General features: G+C 40.9%; 1 protein-coding gene across 1 annotated transcript; it reads right to left on the reverse strand.

Annotated features, from left to right (window-relative positions):
• Positions 1–9,771: 9,771 nt before the first annotated feature.
• On the reverse strand, positions 9,772–11,400 carry LOC121996490 (transcription termination factor MTERF15, mitochondrial-like). The gene has a single exon (XM_042550480.1). The coding sequence runs from the start codon at positions 11,290–11,292 to the stop codon at positions 10,108–10,110; it is 1,185 nt and encodes a 394-aa protein (XP_042406414.1). The 5' UTR covers positions 11,293–11,400; the 3' UTR covers positions 9,772–10,107.
• Positions 11,401–20,280: the final 8,880 nt, after the last annotated feature.

Below are 20,280 nucleotides of genomic sequence, written 5' to 3' on the forward strand. Positions count from 1 at the left end.
TTTCGAAGACTGTCAGACGGATCCATATGCAGCTTAAAGGACTTCCGAGCTGCGTTCCAGCACCATTTTGCAAGCAGCTGACGCTATCAGAAGACGAGGGTCGACCTCTTTGCCCTAAAGCAGAGGCCTAAGGAAGCACTCCGAGCATACATCAAGCGTTTCAATCAAGTAGCCTTGGATATCCCCTCGGCCTCATCTAAGACAATGATGAACACCTTCACTCAAGGGCTGATTGAAGGAGAGTTCTTCCGGTCGCTCATCAGAAAGCCGCCTAGGGACTTCGACCACCTGCTCAGGAAGGCCAATGAATGTATAAATGTGGAAGAAGCCTAGGCGGCAAGGAAGAAGGAGACACCGGCCGAGCCCGAGCGACGACCGTCGAGTAGCCACCAACTGCCCAAAGGGCCGAGAGCGGAGGGAGCGCGACCACACTAGGAGGCTAGGACACATGCTATGCAGCATGTGGCCTCCAGTCGGCAAAAGACGACAAGAGGCAAGGTATGGACGTCAATGTTCTACTCTTTTCACCAGTCGGCGACGCACAACACGTGCAATTGCTACGATCTGACGCCGATCGATAACTGACCGGCGCTAAGAGGATGTCGTTGCCGATCTCCAACTCTCGATCGACGACATAGACAATGATATGCCGAGCGACGAGAGGACGAAAGAAGATCGCCCAAACGACATAATCGATACCAAGGGAGGGATAACGCTGATTCTGCCCGAGTCCTGGTCTAGCAAAATAGACTCTCCGCTCGGGAAGAAGAAAACAGAAGCAACGCCGCCCAAGGAGAAATAGGCATGATCACCGGTGGGCAGACCGGCGGTGACTCCAATAGGGCCGGATGAGAGGTGCGCGAGTAAATACATGTATTTTTTTGTATGTTTCCTGAGCGCAAGGCAAAATATGAATAAAAGCGAAGAATGCCTCTTGAGATGCGCCTTGCCCAACGATCAAGCGGTGACCTTAACCCCTGGTCTTCCCAAACGGTCGAGCGGCGACCTTAAACCCTGGTCTACATCAACGGTTGAGCGACGACTTTAAACTCTGGTCTTCCCCAACGGTCGAGTGACGACCTTAAACCCTGGTCTACATCAACGGTCGAGCGGCGACCTTAAATCCTGGTCTTCCCCAACGGTCGAGCGATGACCTTAAACTCTGATCTATATCAACAGTCGAACGGCGACCTTAAACCCTGGTCTACATCAACGGTTGAGCGGCGACCTTAAACTCTGGTTTTCCCCAACGGTCGAGCGGCGACCTTAAACCTTGGTTTACTTCAACGGTCGAGCGGCGACCTTAAACCCTGGTCTACATCAACGGTCAAGGGACGACCTTAAATCCTGGTCTTCTCTAACGGTCGAGCGGCGACCTTAAACCCTGGTCTTCCCCAACAGTTGAGTGACGACCTTAAACCCTAATCTATATCAACGGTCAAGTGGCGACCTTAAATCCTGGTCTACATCAACGGTCGAGCGACGACTTTAAACTCTCGTCTCGATGAGTGGGCAAGCGACGATCTTAACTCAAGAATGATAAACGGCTGACCACGAAATATAGTGACCATTCGGGACTATTCGTCACCGATCAAAAGGTCGCAGAATCATAATAAGCAACGGATCGATCGGCTTGATAGACTAGTCGTGGTCGATCAGAGGAATCATGAGACCATGAGTTTATGCATTGTTTGAAAGACGGTGAAAAAACTAAAATACTAGAAGAAGATAAGGCTTAGCCGAACGGGCAAGCATTCATTGAAACTTCAAAATTTTTACAAAGGCGGGACTCTCGGCCTCACTCAAGGAAATCTAAGGCATCATCAGACAGCGATCCGATCAGTTTGTCCCGACTGATGACCTTACTCGATAAACTTGCAGAGATGTAGTCGCCTGCCTAGAGCTGGCCGAACGTCCCTTCAATGGCCAGGTCAAACAGGCGAAGTGCTCAGTCGGTGACCTTGTCATTAAAAGCGTCTGAGAAGATGTAGTTCTTCTTCATAGTCTCGAACCGGCCAACCTCGGCATCTTGATAAGTCTTCAAAGCCGATCCGGAGGCCTCCAGCTCGTCCTTCGCGATGGACAGCTTGTTATCTTTGGCGGAGAGTTAGCCTCGAAGGGCAGCTTCTTCGACCCACTGGCTTTTCCGTTCGGTGACCAAAAAATCTTCAGCTTCTTGGCGAGAGCTCGAGCCTCTTTATTCTTCAGGTCGAGTTCTTCAATGGCCCGAAGCTTCCTCGCATTAGCTGATTCGATCTTGGCGTCGAAGGTGCTGAATTGCTTATTGAGCTGAGCCAGCAGAGAAGTCTGCTCTGTGCTCTCCCCCCGCTCGGCCTTGAACAGCTCGGTGCTCTTAGCTAGATCGGCCTTCAGCTTCGCCACCTCAACATTTGTCTGCTCCTGGGAGGTAGATGACTGGTCGCTCGATGCCTTCAACTTCTTAACTTCGTCCTCCAAAAATGCGAGCTTTTGGCACATGGCCAGACTCTCTACCCAATACTACGAATGGTCAGCAAAATATGAGCGTTGATCGGGGATAATTTGAGAAAATATAGTAAAACATTACACTTACCCTAGTGGACATCTGGGTGTCGCTGTCCACGAGCGCCCCTGGAGACATAAGGCATCATCGCTGCACGGGCTCGTGTGTCAACCCATATCTATACGAGCAACCCCTGGATAATTATTTGGTACTCGGGGGCTCAAGATTCGGCGCTGGTCGACTCGCGCCATTCCTCAAACGGGAGGTGGAGCACCACCGTTATGTGATGCTGTCGCTCAGAGCTGATTGGGGCGAGGTCGCTCAGCCGGACGACCGGGACTAGGATGTCGGACGGATGCCAAATTTCTTGGCCTTCGACGACGGTGGCATGAAGGCCACTGGTGGCGTGCAAACAGTCCCATTGAGGCAGATCGGATAGTGAGGGCATCCAATCAGATGATGTGGGGGTCGCAATTCCTTGAATTGGAGTTGGGGTCGAAGTTTCGACCCGCTCGGCGGTCCGCACCGCCGAGGAAGCAGAGCGCGAGGAAGCCTCCGCTCGAGGCCTCTTGCGCATGATCAATGGCTCTGCTGAAGAGGCCGAGCCAGACACCCCCTTAACCTGAACGACCGGAAGCCGTTCGGAGGCAAGGTGTGATCCCCCAGTCGCTCCGTCACTAGGCGTCCGACCAGCCACTCAACCACTCAATAAGACCGTAGCCGCTTCGCTCTCATCTTGGGGGTCTTCTTGAGAGTCGACCGACTGCAGGTCGTGGCTCTCCAACTCCTCCACAGCTGCCGCATTGATTGTGGCATCCGCAAGTTTAGCCTTGCCGGCCAGACGCGCACGTAGCATGATTTCGGCTGTAAAAGAGGAAAAAAAATCAGTTAGAATCAAAGGAAGGAGTGAAGAGGTCACATACATAGGTTGGACGGAAGTCGGGTGCGGATCGGACTAAGGCCGAAGATATAAAGGACACCCTCCAACAGCAACTTGTGAATGTCATACTTCTGACAGACCAATATTGAAGCTACGTTGAGGTAGTCCGATCGGTTCTTGTACTGTTTCAAGGGCAGTTGACTCGCCACTTCAAGCTACCAGTGGGTCGGTAAGTCTGGTCGCTCGGGAAGGCGTACAAAAAGGAAATATTCCCTCCAATACTTGTTGGAGGTTGGCATTTTGTCAAAGAAAACTAATCCCACGCGGGCTTGGAAAAGAAAATTCCCCGACTCAGACAATTTGGGATAATAAAAGTAATAAAAAATCCAGGGAGTAAGAGAATGTCGTACAGGCGGAACAAAATCAATATCTCGCAAAGCAGTTGAAAGGAGTTCGACACTAGTTGATGAAGGGAGATGCGAAAATATTTACAAACGGCAAAAAAGAAGGGGTGAATAAGAAATCGCAGACCGGGGGTAAACTGATCCCTAAAGAAGCAAAGACAGTCGGACGGCGGAGAGTTTGGCCTATTGAAAGGAGAAGGGAGAACAACTTCGTATTCAGAAGGAAACTCAAAGGCGGCTGTCAAACTCTCAACGTCACCGGTGTCAAACCTGAACTCAGTAGAGGTGTACCAAAGCCCAGGGACGCCGACAGGCGGCTGTGAGGAACTCGTCATCGCAAAAAACAAAGGCTGTGAAAAGATGCGAGGGGAGTGAAGCCTACTGGAGGAACACAGACGGGGAGACGCCGAAAAACCCGAAGACGGGGAAGTGTAGAGGAAGAAGGCGATATGCGATTGGAAGGAAGCTTACTGGAAGGTCGCTAGAGGAGCAGGGAAGGAAGAATATTGTCGGAGCACAGAGACGGAGTATCGCTGAAAGGTAGATCCGCTACCTTAGCGACCCCCCTAATACCGACCCAACGGAGTATCGCTGAAGAGCTAGAAGATGGGGATGTGAAAGAGAAGGCGACGCACATTGGCTTATAAGCCTTGGGAATGGCCGACAGGAGTCGTCCGATCTAGGTTGTGGAAACCCAGGCAGAGATCGGGCCGTTGAATTTGAACCGCCAAATGTCACATCGCCAGCAAATATCCGCCTGTCACATCAAGCGTATGGCGGCAGCGAGCAGGACACATGGCACCTCGCCACAGGCCGACGTTTAATGAGGGCAATTAAAAGGCAAGGGGCGCGCTTAGCCATAATATGCAGGGATTTGCACGATTTCCCAAAAATATGGGTGACGTAAGCCCGGATCACGCTCATCCAAAGAAGCCCAAGAAAAGGTGTCCAAAGTATGAATGTTCATTGTGCTGATCGGCTTGAGGGAGCAGACCTATGACCAATCGACAATCTTCAACAGGCTGACTGACAAAGAGTGCTCACATAGCCGACTGTTGAGCCACGTTAGTCCGATCAGAGGCCAAGGAGTGTCGAAGCCGATTGGGTGAACAATTTTGTCCAGTTAGTCGGACTTACAGCCTCCTTCGACTAGAATTGAGGGGGAGGAATGTGATGCGGTAGTAAGGAGGAGCCCCACCCCGCAGAGGATAGCTGTCACGATGGAGGTCAAAGTCAAGGCGGTCAACGCTGAGATACCATAGGCCAATCGGACGAGCAGGTCAACACTCAGATAGCGTAGGCTGATCGGGCTGGCAGGTCGACACTCAAATATCATCGGTCGGTCGGGAGATCATGCCCCGACCGGGGAGGAGGCCCCTGTCTTGGACACAAGGAGGTCAGACGACCAACGCTCAATGGTGTATGGGACGCCGGACGAGGAGATGACTATTTGCATAAATCGGGACGAGCAGCTACCTCACTCGGTCAGGCGGCAGGACTCGACGTTGGCAGAAGGGAACTTCGGCCGAGCGGACTTAATACAAGCAAGGGGAACTTCGGCCGAGCGAACGTAGCACAAGCACAGGGGAGTTCCGGCTGAGCAGACTCAATATAAGCACAGGGGAACTTCGGCCGAGCAGGCGTGGTACAAGAACAGGGGAGTTCCAGCCAAGCAGACGGTGCACAGGAACAACGAAGCTCCGGTCGAGCGACTATCCCGCTCAACCTAGCAACTACTTCCCTATGATATCTATCGACATCCTTTTGGGAGTTAGTGACGCTGACATCCGACATGGGCAACAGGAAGATCATACAGCGGAAGCTTCCACTGTCACGTCAAAGGTATTCTCGGCTTGTTAAGGTATTATGTCAGGGACACTTTACTAACAAGTTTTTTAAGGGAAAACTTCGAAAAACGTGTGTGCGCGCTCTATAAGAGCTCTATATAAAGAGGGGTCCAAGCATCGGCGGAGGTATACGATATATACTGTTGTTGTTGCTCCATCTTTTACTTCATCGCTAGTGACTGACTTTAGCATCGGAAGACCAACGCAGGGACCCCTTCCCTAGCTCGGCACTGATGTAATTTGTGTTGCAGGTCCGAACGAAGTCTACAAGCGATCAACAAGAGCACCATATCCCTAACTTTCTATCACATCGATTTTCAGACAGGATCATCCACTACTCCTGGCAGAAATATGTTAGCACTATTAGAGTCTTGCGTCTATTTTTTGTTATTTTGTTTATTTTCCCCATAAGCATTTAGTTTTCTAATAGTCTAGATTTGGTGTTTGCTTTATCACTCTTAGCCCCTTGGCTCTGACTGCTTCTCAATTTAGGTTGCGAAACTGAGGAAAAAAAAAATAAACATCTTAAGAATCAGTTGGATTGTTTGGAGCCAGGATCCTTTGATCCACCAAAAATACATCAGAGAATGGACCATAATATAATTATAATTGAATCGTGGTCATAATTCGATCGCAATTGATTGTTGATCTCTCTTTGAATTCACTTTTTCATCTAGATTATAGTTTGAGTCAGGATAGGCGACCAGAGACCTCCCTCGCTCAGCGCCCAATAGCCCGGCCACCCGCCTACTGCTAGCGGCCTCCGGTCGTCCATCCCGACCCAAACTACAACCTTGATGGGAATATGAATTCAGAAAGTAATAGCAACCAATTACGGTTGAATCGAGATCACGATTCGACCATAATTACATTCTGATCCATCCCCTAATCTACTTTTTGAACCAGAAGATCCTATCCCTATTATTTGGTTCAGTAGATTCGCTCATTATGTTCTATTCCATTCATTATATTGCAATGAAATCAAGTCTGTTCTGTCTCATTGCATTCTGTTCCATTCATAATTACATAAAAATAGTCGAAATAGTAGTTGCGGCTTGCCTAGGTATAAAGGGCCTTCTTTTGCTTACAATGAAAGTAACATATGAAGGCCAAAGCCAATTCTTAGTAAGTGGTGAAACAAGATTAGGCAAAAGGATACCCTTTATTATTAAAATCATCGCAAAAGACAATTATATATATATATATATATATATATATTTTCATGAAAAGGGCACCCAAATTAAATCTTATATTCATTTCCTTTTTCCCTATAAAATCCTCATTGAACCAAATGATAAAAATAATTTCTCTAGTTTAATTCATTTTACCTTGGATTCTTCACCTAAGAACCTCTGGTTCTAGAGCCTCTACTCAATTGAGCTATCCATTCTTAATTGTTCTTGAAGCCACCTCTCATATACTATTAATCTTGGTTGGTTATAAAAAATAATTAATCAAATCAAGTATGAATCTGGGATAATCGATTTAGTTTCATAAAAATTTTCCACCAATACCAAGATAAATCGGGGAAATACACATGGAAACTTGTCCTGACCAGTCCAGATCCTCTGGACCGCAACCCCTGGTCCGCTCCTGGACCAGAGGTGATTCATAAGTGGGATTTTATGGATCCCACCTGTATAGCAAGTGGGATCCATAGAACTCTACCTATGAATGAGTTGGTTCATCCTCTAAACCACACTTTGTGGTCGAGAGGATCCGTGCTCCATTCTGACAGTCAACATTCTCAGGTCCATTAAATACATCGTAGCTGAGTCTTTAATTATAAATCCTGATCTATTGCTTGGTTATAGGTTTAGTCAATTGCAAGAAACCCCTGATCAAACCCTTCCACTCCATCGACCTTATCATTCCTTGCATATTCGTATGAGGTTATTACGGAGAAAAACATCCGTTAAGATTTGATTCGATAGCAATTTTGATGAAAAAAAATCGTGCCCCTTTAATTTAAAAAAAAAAATTGTCTTTGATGAGTAACACACATGTAACAATAATACAAGCGTGAGGATTATTGTGAAAGATGCAGGGATCTTTGGATCAGGGGGCAATATCTTCCTTTCTTAATCTTTAGAAACAAAATTAATTAAGGAGGCGAGGAGGAGGAGGAAAAAAAGGTAGCTTTAGCTTAATTGTATTTGTTGTCTTCTTATTTCAGGTGTTCGCAAATTATCTTTCAATTATTTCATCATTTTTTTTATTTTAAAGAATTGACACGCCAATGCTAAATTATATTTCAACTCCTATAAATTTTGCATAGATGATACTTAATGAAACTATATTGAACATTGTAAAATTATTGCACTAAAATTCATTTTTTTGTTAAATTATCTAAATTTTTTTTTTAAGATTTATATTTCCTTAGATTTGTATTTTATCACTTGAAAATTCATCAACTTCATCATCATTCCCAGCAAAACATGACCCATTCTTTTTCTATAACCCAAACAATCCTCCCGTATTCCATGACAAAGGTCTACAAATATAAGGTGCAAAACATGGAGAAATAGGAACCATGACAAAGTTCTATCACTTCCTATTCTCCCAAACACTTCCACATTGCTTAATGAAAGAGTGCTTGTCGTGTCCATCTAATTACCCTTTTAATTCCTTCACTTAATTCCTAAGGGATTCATCCGTGAATTGAATATTTATGAACAAATTTGATATTCAATTTGATAATAATTTGTTTCTGTTTGTTCAATACACACAAGATCAATTAAATAAATTTAACCAATTCATTAAACTAATTAATAGTTTTAACTCAACAGAGGATTTCATCACCTCTGCGGGCCCCTGCCTATGCACTTGCTAATTTGGGTTTTGCTGAACTCCCTCTCAATGGCGTGCGATAGTCATAAGGGGGTCGGTAATGTAGCAGTATCATATTTTTTTGAACAACTCATTAAACTAAACGGGCAAGCTTAACACACATATGTTCAACTCGTTAATATTCGTGAATAACATTTATGAAAAATATTTATGAACAATGTTATTGAACCATGTTCATCAATAAAACTCTCATCAACATGTTAAATAAATAAATAAATAAAACTTTTAAAATGAACAAATAAATTTGTACTATCAAGTTCAATAACCAACTAAACAAGCTTCAAATGTAAAAAATTCAAGCAATCAAACAAACTTGAATTTAAAACTTAATAACTTATAAACAAATCAAGTTCAAGCCAAGCTTAAACCAAGCTCAAGCCAAGCTTGAACCAAACTCAAGCCAATAAAAAGAAACCAAACCAAGTTTGAATAATCATTTCAACGGTTTGGTTCATTTTAGACTTAACTTGGCTTAGCTCGGTGACATTATCAAACAAGATCCAACACCACAAAACTTAGCTTGTCTTGGTTCGTTTACTGTCCTAGAAAGCATATCTTACATTATTTTGACTTATTATAGGGACCAAGCCTTCTGATTCCAGACCGACAAAAGCTTTAGTCTCACTTGTTTTTTCTTAAACTTGTTCATTCCTACTTTATTCCCAACCATCCAAAGTTTGCATTGCCTCCAAAAGTTAAAAGTGGCGTTTCACGTTTCTACTCACAAACTCACAGTGTTATAGTGTTTCAGAATATTACAGACATTCAGTATCAAACATGTAATACCATGTCAATCCCTATAAATGAACCAAGCCAAGCAAAGTTTTGTAGTGTTCAAGTTTGTTTGATAAAATAATCAAGCCAAACCGAGCCTAAAATGAACAAAGTCGATCATAAAATCAATCAAATAATTGAAATAATTGTTTAATCTTGGCTTGATTTCTTTTTTATAAGCTTGAGCTTGGTTCAACCTTGGCTTGAACTTGATTCAATTAGATGTTACCGAACCCTCAAATCAAGTTTGTTTGATTTATTTAAAACTTTTATATTTTAAGCTTATTTGGTTGGTTATTGAGTTTGATAATACAATTTTATTTGTTCATTTTGAAATTTTCATTGTTTATTTAGCATATTGATAAAAGTTTTATTGGTGAACATTGTTTATAAATATTAACAAGCTGAACACATATGTGTTCAAACTTGTTCGTTTAATTTAATAAGTTGGTCAAACTTGTTCATTGAATTGATCTTACACAAAATTCAAAAAGTATTCAATCATTTCATCCATGTGGCAATGGTTCCTCTCCCTTTTATAAAAAATATATTAGGTAACTAATACTCAAACAAGGAAAAATTTCTGTATGTTCATAAAGGGCTGCATGAATACAAGAATAACAATTATCTAACATAATATGCGACAAATCAGTGATCTTTTAGCTCAATTGATATGCAAAATCAAGATCATAATCCTGCAAATTGTTCTTATCTTCATGCATATTGACATGCAAAACAAGATCATGATTGTTCAAATTCTTATATTCATGCTTGTTGGCATAAATGTTAGCTTTAGAGTTTGACAAAGAAGTCATACAGTGCATGAACCATAACTTGCAGGGGGAAAACTGATTTACCTCATTGAAGTCCCTAATCAGAAGCCATTGTGTGCTTTAAGCTTGCATAGAGTTCACTCAGATCTGGATACCTGTCCTTATAGACGATGATGTACTTCTCTATGAATTTGGCGTCGGAAACCACCATGTATGTTGCCACTTTGTAATTCCTTTCACAGTGCCCCCTAGAGTTCAAGGTTGCTAAGATCCGATGTCTGGGAATCAACCTTCTCTCCAAGCTCAGTGTCAATAGTACTGGACGTGCAGCGATGTAAGAAGAAGCATATCCAGCTTCATTAATCAAGAACTCCATTTTTCTCTGCAAATGCTTCAAAGACCTTCGCGGCAGATTAGGAACCTTTTGGATTGCTGCAACAAAATCACCCTGCGACCACCCAAAGTTCCAGAACATATCCATTAGCATCTTGAATTTCTTTGGGTGGACCACGAACAGTGCACACAGAGTGCAATGGAACATCCCGGATGTCTGTGGCACTCCCAAGTCCTCCACGCGACTGATCAACGACTTCAAGGTATCAGCTTTCTGCGATATGAACATTGGGTGAAAGCGCAAGATAAAGTCGAGCTTTTGGCCATCCACGCCGCATTCCCGAAGCATCTCAAGGTTGGGCTGGATCCTCTTCTTGATGCTGTACCCAAGAACCCAATTGTTACTCTTGAACAACTTCACCAGCGCATCCCTGGATCCGAGAAGGCCTTGCCAAAATTCGATCCTAGGCACAGTGCGTTCGTGTTTGATTTTGGTGGTGTCGGGATTCGATCGGACGAGGTGGACGATGTCGGATGGGGAGAAACCAAGATCTTCAAAAGCTCGGAACTTTGGGGCAAGTGTCTTCTCTACGTCCAAAAGAAGACATTTGGGGGAGTGATGTAGGATCTTTTTTACTGATGCGTCATCGAAGCCGTAACTTTTGAGGAAAGCAAGGACGGAGTCGGGCTGCTGCCGGGATTGAATGCCCTTGAGAAGCTTCGAGGCCTCGGTGGCCTTATCCTGGTCGAAACCACATGAGTCGACGAGGTATTGGGTCATGAACATGTGCTTCCCAGTGGTGGATGCGGCGGCGGCGGCGGCAGTGGCGGCAGTGGCGGAGGCCGAGTAAGGTAAGATGGCAAAGAGGAGGGCAGCGTCGTGGGAGAGAGGAAAACGAGGGGAAGACACGGCTTTGGAGAAGAGGGAGAAGTAAAGTAGCCTCTTCATCGATCTCTCCTCCTTTGAAGTTTCCGATTTGATCTTCTCCCGAAACCCTAGTGGCAATGGCTTGAGATCACGTATTTACTGCTTTTGAGAATATTTTCCGATTTTGTCATTTATAATCAAAATTTGATAATTTATATTTTACCCTCTAATTAAATTCGTCGGTAAAAAAAGTTAGTGAAAATTAGATTTCACCTCTCAAAGTTTCCATATATTTTCAAAAAATAATTATAAAATTTTGATATCCTTAAATGACTATAATAATTTGAAAGTTATCTATCAGAGAGATTAGTAATGCAATTGACTTCGGATCGACCAAAATTAATTTGGTTTGTTAAGGATGAAATCAAGTGATCATGGGTAATCAAAGAATGTCAGCATTCAGTTGAAATCTAAACCGATTGAATCGGACAAATCGAAATTGAACAAATTGATTTTTTTTTTCAAATTAACTGACCGGTCGAATCCCCTAATTTCGAACTCCTTAAAAGCGGAAGTTGTTTGCTTTTTGCTGATGAGGAAATTTGCTCTTTGGAAAGGAAATTCAGAAGTCTTTAGGAAGTTTGAGCAAGAGGACATTCCAGACTCCGACTGGAAGAGAAAGTGGACAAAGTATCAGATGAAGACATCGCTTCGGATCTGGCATTCACATTGTGCTCCTACAATCCACCATGTCCTCAGCAACTTCTAAGTCTCCTTCTCAGTCGGCGTTCCCTCGTGATTCCTTCTGACCAGAGCCGGCCCTGGGCCAGGGCTACCAGGGCCCCTGCCCAGGGCCCAAAATTTTAAGGGGCACATATTATATTATATTTATATTTATATTTATATATATATATAATAAGTTTTTTTTCCCTTCAAATTATTATTTTTTCACTTCCTCCCTCACCGAAGCAAGCAGCGAAGCCTAATTTTCACTTCCTCCCTCATCGAAGCAAGCAGCGAAACCTAACCTCACGATTTCTACTCACCGTCGTTGAAACCCTCCCTCGCCGCACCTTCCCACGTCGCACCCTCCCTTGCCGCACCTTCCCAGCTCCCTCCCTTATCGCCGAAACTCTCCCTCGCAGACTCGACTCGCAGTTGCCGCACCCTCCCTCGCCGCCGCTGCGCCTTCCCTCTCTCGTCGCTGAAACGGTGAAACCCTCCCTGGACCAGGGACGGTTTTGCCTCTCACAAAGGCGCCCTCCATCGGCGAGACAAGCCGTCTCTAGCCCTCCATTGGGGATTCCACTGTGCCCTAGGTTTTGTTTTCCTTCTTATTTCTTTGTGATCTTGCCTTCTCAAAGGTGTAAGGTGCGTTTTATTCATTCAAATTGCTTTAAAATGTGTTGGACAGAAAAGTGAGACCCCTGCGCTCCCTTCGGATGCTTGCCCCTGCCTCTGTATCGGTTGTTGTGTTGTTTGCGCTTCCCTTCTGAGTTCCATTCCTTTTATTGATCTTATGAGGAGCGGCTCACCCCTCACTGATTGATGCTAGCTTTGTGCTCATTTGCCCGTTCCGCTGTTCTACATTCTTTGTCGCCTTTTTGTAGTTCCTGAACTAGTTTCAAGCTCTGCCCCCTCCCCCGCGACGAAACTCCCTAACCGGTATACACTTGTGCCTTTCTTTTTCTTATTAATCATGTTTTATTTCTGCATAAATTGAAGTATCTGCTACATTCATTTTTAGGTCTTAATCGGCCCTAACATGATTAATCATGTTTTATTTTTGCATAAATTAGAAATTTCCGCTCCATTCATGTTTAGGTCTTAATTGACCCTAACATGATTAATCATGTTTTATTTATGCATAAATTGGTATTTTTCTTATTAGGCATAAATTTGGGTTATGTGAGGATGAGTATTATTTGTTTCCTAATATTTGAGTGTTCTCGTAGTCATCATAGTCATGTTTAGCTTTATCTTTACAAAATGCTCCAAAATACTAGCTGTGCTAATTGATAAAAGATATTTATGGAGTAATAGGCAAGTCTAAAACATGCCTATATTGGAGTATAATTTCATAAATTTCAAAATACGAGCAGTGCTCATATTCATAAATTGGAGTAATAATTCTAAACATGCATATATTATTGTGAGATAGTTGGTAGGTTCACCATAAAAAATATCAATTATTTTACTATTATCTTTTTTTTTTTTGAACCTTAATTGAATATAATAGTTTTGCTTTTTTATAAACTTGCATGATATCTACGTAAAGTCTTATATAAGTGGATTTTGAATCGAACATTCTTTGTATCAAGTTTTATTGTTCTTTGTTTATACTATTGTTCATAATTATATATCATCATGAAAATTTAAAAATTTATAGTATTTTTAATTTTTGTTATTGCATGGATTGTTATACATAAAATTTAATTCATTTATATCGAGTTTTTACTTATTTAGGATAAAAATATTTAATTCTTAATTACTCCGTTGAATATATTGTTTAAGTTACTCAAACTCAAAGTGAATATATTTATGATAGGTCTTCTTGGTGTTCTCTTCATTCTTCTGGATTTCTATGCTGATGTTGAAAATAAAGATTATAGAGGTAAACTAGCTAGACTACACTTTTTTATTGTTTCTCAGTTTGGTGTCAGGATTTTTTGTTAAATTACTATGCTTATCTTTTTTACATTCTTGAGTTAAAATTTTCTCCATTGTCAATGTTCTTTTGCTAAGAATTTTAAGTGATTGTTCTATGAAAACACCTCGTCTTCTGAATGAAATTGATTATAAATAGAATTATTAATCTTGGATAATTTAATAGTATAGGAATAGGAAAAAAAATTATATTCATAGTTTTGGAATTGATGTCTCATTCTTATTTCTAGGTTTGAATTACAGAAATTTATACATAAATAAAAAAGGAACCGTTATCATAAGATACAAAAGCTTCTTACAACTAAAAAATTTTCTCATTGTATTTTTGGAAATAAAATTTTATAGATTAAAATAATTATTAATTAAGTTGATGGAAGGATAAAATTAGGGCATACTTAATAATTTCGCCCAGGGCATTTCAACAATCAGGACCGGCTCTGCTTTTGACGAATTCCAACTCTTTAGAACCCTAGAAACAAACAAGTACGAGCTCATCTTCCTACCGAAGTGCTGGTTGCTCGCTGGCCTTGGCTGAGTGAGGGAGGGGCTGCTGGCGGCAATCTCACCAACGACGAGAGTGACAAGAAGGGGAGGGCCTTGGCTTTGGCGAGAGCGACGATGGGAGAGTGTGGGGCTTCGGTGAGAGTGAGGATTGGAGAGTTAGGAGAGAGAAGGCCAACAAGTGAGATTGCGAAGGAATTAGGGATTTTATTTTTTAAACTCCTAGTTCGGTTTGGTTTAATTGATTTAACATGATTTTAAATTTTTTATAAATCAAAACCGAAACAATTAAACTGAAATAACTTGTATTTTTTAAAAAAAAATTTAATTAACCGAACTGAATTTGTAATTTCAGTTAGTTCAATCAGTTAATTCTGTTAGATCTTCGTTGGCTACAAAAGAGGATGAATTATCTGAAATATAAAGTTGGACCTTTCTCGATCTTTAGGCTTTAGTTAACACACACTTGTAAATTAAAATAAAACAAATGCAGAAAAAGAAATACATGACTATCGATTTACTTGGTTCATAATCAAGGAGGTTGCTAATCCAAGATAGAAGTAAGCACTAGCAAAAATCTCCTTCTTCGACAAAGTTAGAGGTAGAGAGGCATCATACAGCGATTTACAGCTCAGAAAATAGCGAAACAGACTTGGAAATCGAATACAAGTGTTGTTTTTTAGCTAGAGGGCATCCCTTTTTATAGAGCTCAGAACACTTTTTACCATTGGTTGACTTGACACTAGTCCGATGAGTGTTGATCTATTCAACGACTCTGGGCGTATGGAGGTGCCTTAGTTCTATTTGAGGCACGTACTGTGAGTAGCCATTACTATGTCTGAGTTTTGAGTGGGGGCACCTTAGTTCAACCGAGGCGCTTCCCCGCCTTTTCAGCTTAGGCGTCTCCAGTCTACGGAGATGCCTCCACACCTCTCTACTGCAGAGGCAATCTAGACTACCCGAGGCACCTCCAGTCAACTGAGGTGCTTCAGGTCTTCAAGGCAGAATCCTTCATTCCAAGGTTCTAGACTTTCTCCTCAAACAGACTTTCTCCCTAATTTCTCATCTCACAGACCGCCACGCACGTCCTTCTAGCTCCACTAGTATACTCTTCCGCAACTTCTTGTCCCTCGGATGTACCAAACCCATCGACTCATTTTTTGTGTCATCCTTCTAGTCTGCTGCGTCTTCCACTCAACTTCTTGTGTTTCAAAGCTCCTGCACATTTTGACATAAGACATTAAAAATAAACAGAACCCAATTTAACGTAATTGATCATATCAAAATCAACCCAAGATCTTTACAATTTTCCCCTTTTTGATGTGTATCAACTCAAGTTAAAATCAGGATTAAATAAACAAATAGTTTTAAAGAATATTTAAAAAACAATTATAACATGAAGATTTTAAGCATAAAAGAAATGCAAGTAATATTCACTTTTAATTACTCCACACCTAGATTGAATAATTGAATAACAACTCTGCCTATTTGATTACATAAAAAATAGGGTTAATTATTAAAAAAATCTAATTTTTTTAAGGGTGATTAAACCAGTGAACAAGTCTGAATATTTTTTAGAGAATTATTCTTCAAATATTCGAATTTGTGGGATTTAAAATCAAATTTGACAAAGATAATTTGAAAACTATTTTTAGATGTCGAAAAATCCTGAAATTTTTTGTCAATATTAAGCATAAGGGATATGAACCAAGAGAAAAATATTCACAAATAGATAATTTTTATTTTAACCGTAATAAATAATTTTGAATAGATATGATCATTAAAAATAGATATTATCATCTAAAAATCTTGCTGATTTTCTATACATACAAATAATGGTCTTTTGAAAAATCAAGTTTTTTAAAACTAAATTCTGAAAAATTTAAATTTTAAATTATATATTTCGATAAAATAAATTCTTAAAAAAATTATATAATCGTCAAAAAATTTAATCTAACTGAAAACAAATTTCATTATCATAGAAAAATTAAATTTTTAAAAAATTAATTTTTGAAACATCTTTAATCGTTAAAATTTATTATTATAAAAAATAAATTAAAAATAATATAACGGTTGGAAAAGTTTAAATTTTTTCTGTAAGTATATAACATCTTTATTTTTTACAGAAAAAAAAATTAACACAAAACATAAGAAGGAAGCATGCTGAACATAAAATTTAATCTTAGAAAAATATAAAAAAATTCAAACCGAAAATATATGAAAAGTGATTTTGATACTAATGCTACTATTTTGAACAATTTAATACAATTTAATTTGTAGTATTTAAAATTAAAAATTATCTAATAGGTCAAAATGTATTTTAGAACTCAAAATAAATTTCTACCTACTGGATTAACAAGATAATTTTTTAGAATATATTTTCATATCAATTTTTTAATTTGATCCTTGTGAAATCTAAAATATCAATTTAGCTCTTAAAAATTTTTAAAGTTCTGAACATTTGAACTTGCATAATTCTTTTCTAATGTTTTTATTTTATCCTATAATTTGTCATTTTTAATTTTCAATTTATCAGAATCTTCTCATAAACATGTTTTTTGCTAAACTAACCTTTAATTTGGCATTTTCTCTTTTTAATAGTGCATGCTTTGTTTTTAATTTGAATGAACTTTTAGAAAGTATTTTTATGAACTCGTACAATTTTTTGGGAGATAAGGGACGTACGTCACTTACTGTATTGTTCTCGTAGTCTGGTGCTTCCCCTTCATCACTGCTTTCTTCTGACCTATCCCCACTTCATCGATGCCCATTTCAGACGAGCTTTCATTATTTTCTTGGTGATCTGTCATCAGTGCTAGTCCAGCGTATTCTTCTAGCTCGGACTCAGATGAGTACTTGTCTCACGTTGCTTTTAGGTTCTTGTGCTTGGATCTGCTTGGCCCTTTATCATTTCCTTTGCTTTTCAGCTTCGGGCAATTATCTTTGAAATGCCTTTTTTCTTAGCAGTTATAGAACCAAACCTTCATTTTACTCTGAAAAGGCTTTGTTGTTTGTCTTTTGTCAAAATTGTTAGATTTTAAAATTTTTAAAAACTTTCTTACCAAAAAAGCTTCTTCATCTTTGTCGAGAGAAGCTTCGGAGTCTAATTCGTCCATTTTTGCTTTTAGGGCAATGTTTTGACTCAGCTCCTTTCTTAGTCCTGCACATCTAGATTCGTGAAGCTCTAATGTAGAAAATAAGGTTTCTAACGTATTACCTCTAGATCTTTAGAGATGTAGTAGAAGTCGATTATCGATTTCTAATCTAGGGTCCTCGGAAAAGCATTAAGAGCATATATTAGGGAGTCTTTGTTCGTTACCATTTCTTCGAGAGTTATGAGTTCGGTAATCAGCTCCTTCAGTTTGGCGTATAGTTGAGCGACTGACTCTCCTCCTTTCAGCCGGAGGTTTGTCAGCTGATTTCTCAGCAAGTCACGTCTCGCTAGCTTAGCCGTCGAGGTCCCTTCGTGAAGTTTCAGGAATTTCTCCCAGAGCTCTTTGGTGGAGTCATATGCACCAATCAGTTGACTTCTTGTGGTGGTAATATAGTTAGCAGATGTAATTATACTTTTCCGTTGGCCATGTAGTCAGCCTGCTCCTTTTTGCTCCAGAGATGTTCTTTTTCATCATTATACTGATCTCTAAGTGCTACAAAAGCATATTTGATAGTTAATAAAATTTCAAAATTAGTCTTAAAAAATACCTCCATTTTCTGTTCCATGTAGTGAAATCTCCCTCAAACTTTGGCAGCTGAATGCTCGCTAAGGCCATCTTCGTGTTGCTTTAGTTGGAAGTTAGTCCTTCTAAAGTGTACCTCGCTTTGATACCAATTGTTAGATCTTCGTTGGCCAACAAAAAGGGGTTGAATTTCTTACAATATAAAGTTGCACCTTTCTCAATTTTTGGGCTTTAGTTAACACACACTTGTAAATTAAAATAAAAAAATACATAAAATGAAATACGAGACTACTGATTTCCTTGGTTCGCAACCAGGGAGGTTGCTAATCCAATCCAGAAGTAAACACTAGTAAGAATCTCCTTCTTTGACAAGGTCGGAGGTGGAGAAGCCTCGTATAACGATTTACATCTTGGAAAATAGCAAAACAGACTTGGAAATCGAATACAAGTGTTATTTTTTAGCTAGAAGATATCCCTTCTTTCTATAGTGCTTAGAACACTTTTTATCATTGGCTGACATGGTACTGGAGGAACCTCGGTTGAGCTTGAGGCGCCTCCAGCTCAGCAAAATTGATCCAATCAGTGTTGATCTATCCAATGGCTCTGGACGCATGGAGGTGCCTCAGTCTATCTGAGGTGCCTCAGTCTATCTGAGGTGCCTCCTATGAGTAGCCGTTACTATGGCTGAGTTTTGCGTGAAGACGCCTTAGTTCAATCGAGGTGCCTCCCAACCTTTTTAGTTGAGGTGCCTCCAGTTCGCAGAGGCGCCTCCGCACCTCTCTACGGTAGAGACAATCTAGACTACCCGAGGCGCCTCCAGTCAATCGAGGTGCCTCGGGTCTTCAAGGTAGAACCCTTCATTCTAAGATTTTGGACTTTCTCCTCAAGCGAGTTTTCTCCCTGGCTTCTCATCTCTCAGATTGTTGCGTGTGTCTTTCTTGCTCCACCAGTGTACTCTTCCGCAGCTTCTCATCCCTTGAATGCACCGAACTCGTCGACTCAATTCTCGTGGCATCCTTCTCGTCTGGTGTGTCTTTCACTCGACTACTTGTGTTCCTAAGCTCTTGCACACTTAGACACAAGGCGTGTAAAACAAACATGACTCAACTTAACTTGGTTAATCATAACAAACTCAACTCGAGCTACTTACAAATTTAATTTTACTGACTTTTTGCTAACCCCTAGAGAGTGTCACATGGATAAGGGAGGTTGATGGTCTTGCTGAGGTGGCAGTTTAAGCTACTAGAAAATTGAGTCGACCTCGTCTTTTGGCGCCCCGACTCCTTAGCATCCCATCTCTTTGGGCCCTCATCTTCTTAATACCTCAACGTGAAATCTCATATTATTTTAGAAAAATGATAACAATCACACAAATCTCAGATTATTTCTGTAAAAGAATAATAATTCCACAAATCTCATATTATTTTAGGAAAAAAATAACAGTGTGAATCTCGGGACATGATTAAAACGTCAACCATCATCCTATAAAAGGTGATCTGCTCTTATGGGCAAAGATATGCGCGCGCGCATATCCAAAATCCTAAACACCTCTTCGTTTGCTTCTTGCTCCTTTGCTGAAAATTTACTTGAGTGTCAGAGTGGCAGCGCGGGGGAATCCCATGGCTGTCATTGTAACCCTCTTTCTTTCATCTTCTTTTGTCCAGATTCCAACAAATCTAGCCATCAATCCTCACTGTTGCTAGGTGATTGATGACTATGTTAGCATCCCCGCCAACTTACCGGTAGTTCGTTCGTTGGCGTTCTTAGGCAAGATCAAATTGACATTGTCTGTGGGAACATTGAGTTAAGATCTGAACTGGGACATTAGGATGGATGGCACCGGAAGACTCAATGTCATCTCTATGACAATAGAGGATTTTGACATATTGGTAGCTACAATGGTGTAAGCAATATTGCAAGAGCAGCCTCAACAACCCTTTCTGCCAGGAACCAATCTGCCAATCGAATCATCACTTCGGTCAGTTGAAGTGACGTTGGCACCTCACCAGAAGATCTCCTGACCCATGGAAACACCGCAGAACATGTTTCTCGCACCAATTGACACGTCAGTCATGAGAGTATCTTCCGTAGAATCCATGAAAGAAACACCCCACTAAGATCCTTTGAAAGGGAAAGCCTCCATTTATGGAGGGGTGAAACTACCTCGGGGCCCTCCGTTTTCAAAGAGCATCCTTCCAAATGAGTTACCAGGACACTTTCAGTC

Source organism: Zingiber officinale, chromosome 6A, assembly GCF_018446385.1.
Source record: "Zingiber officinale cultivar Zhangliang chromosome 6A, Zo_v1.1, whole genome shotgun sequence".
Taxonomy (NCBI): Eukaryota; Viridiplantae; Streptophyta; class Magnoliopsida; order Zingiberales; family Zingiberaceae; genus Zingiber; species Zingiber officinale.

Bases quoted from the DNA above. Each gene is read 5' to 3' on its own strand.
- LOC121996490 (XM_042550480.1), bottom strand. From the start codon at position 11,292: ATGAAGAGGCTACTTTACTTCTCCCTCTTCTCCAAAGCCGTGTCTTCC.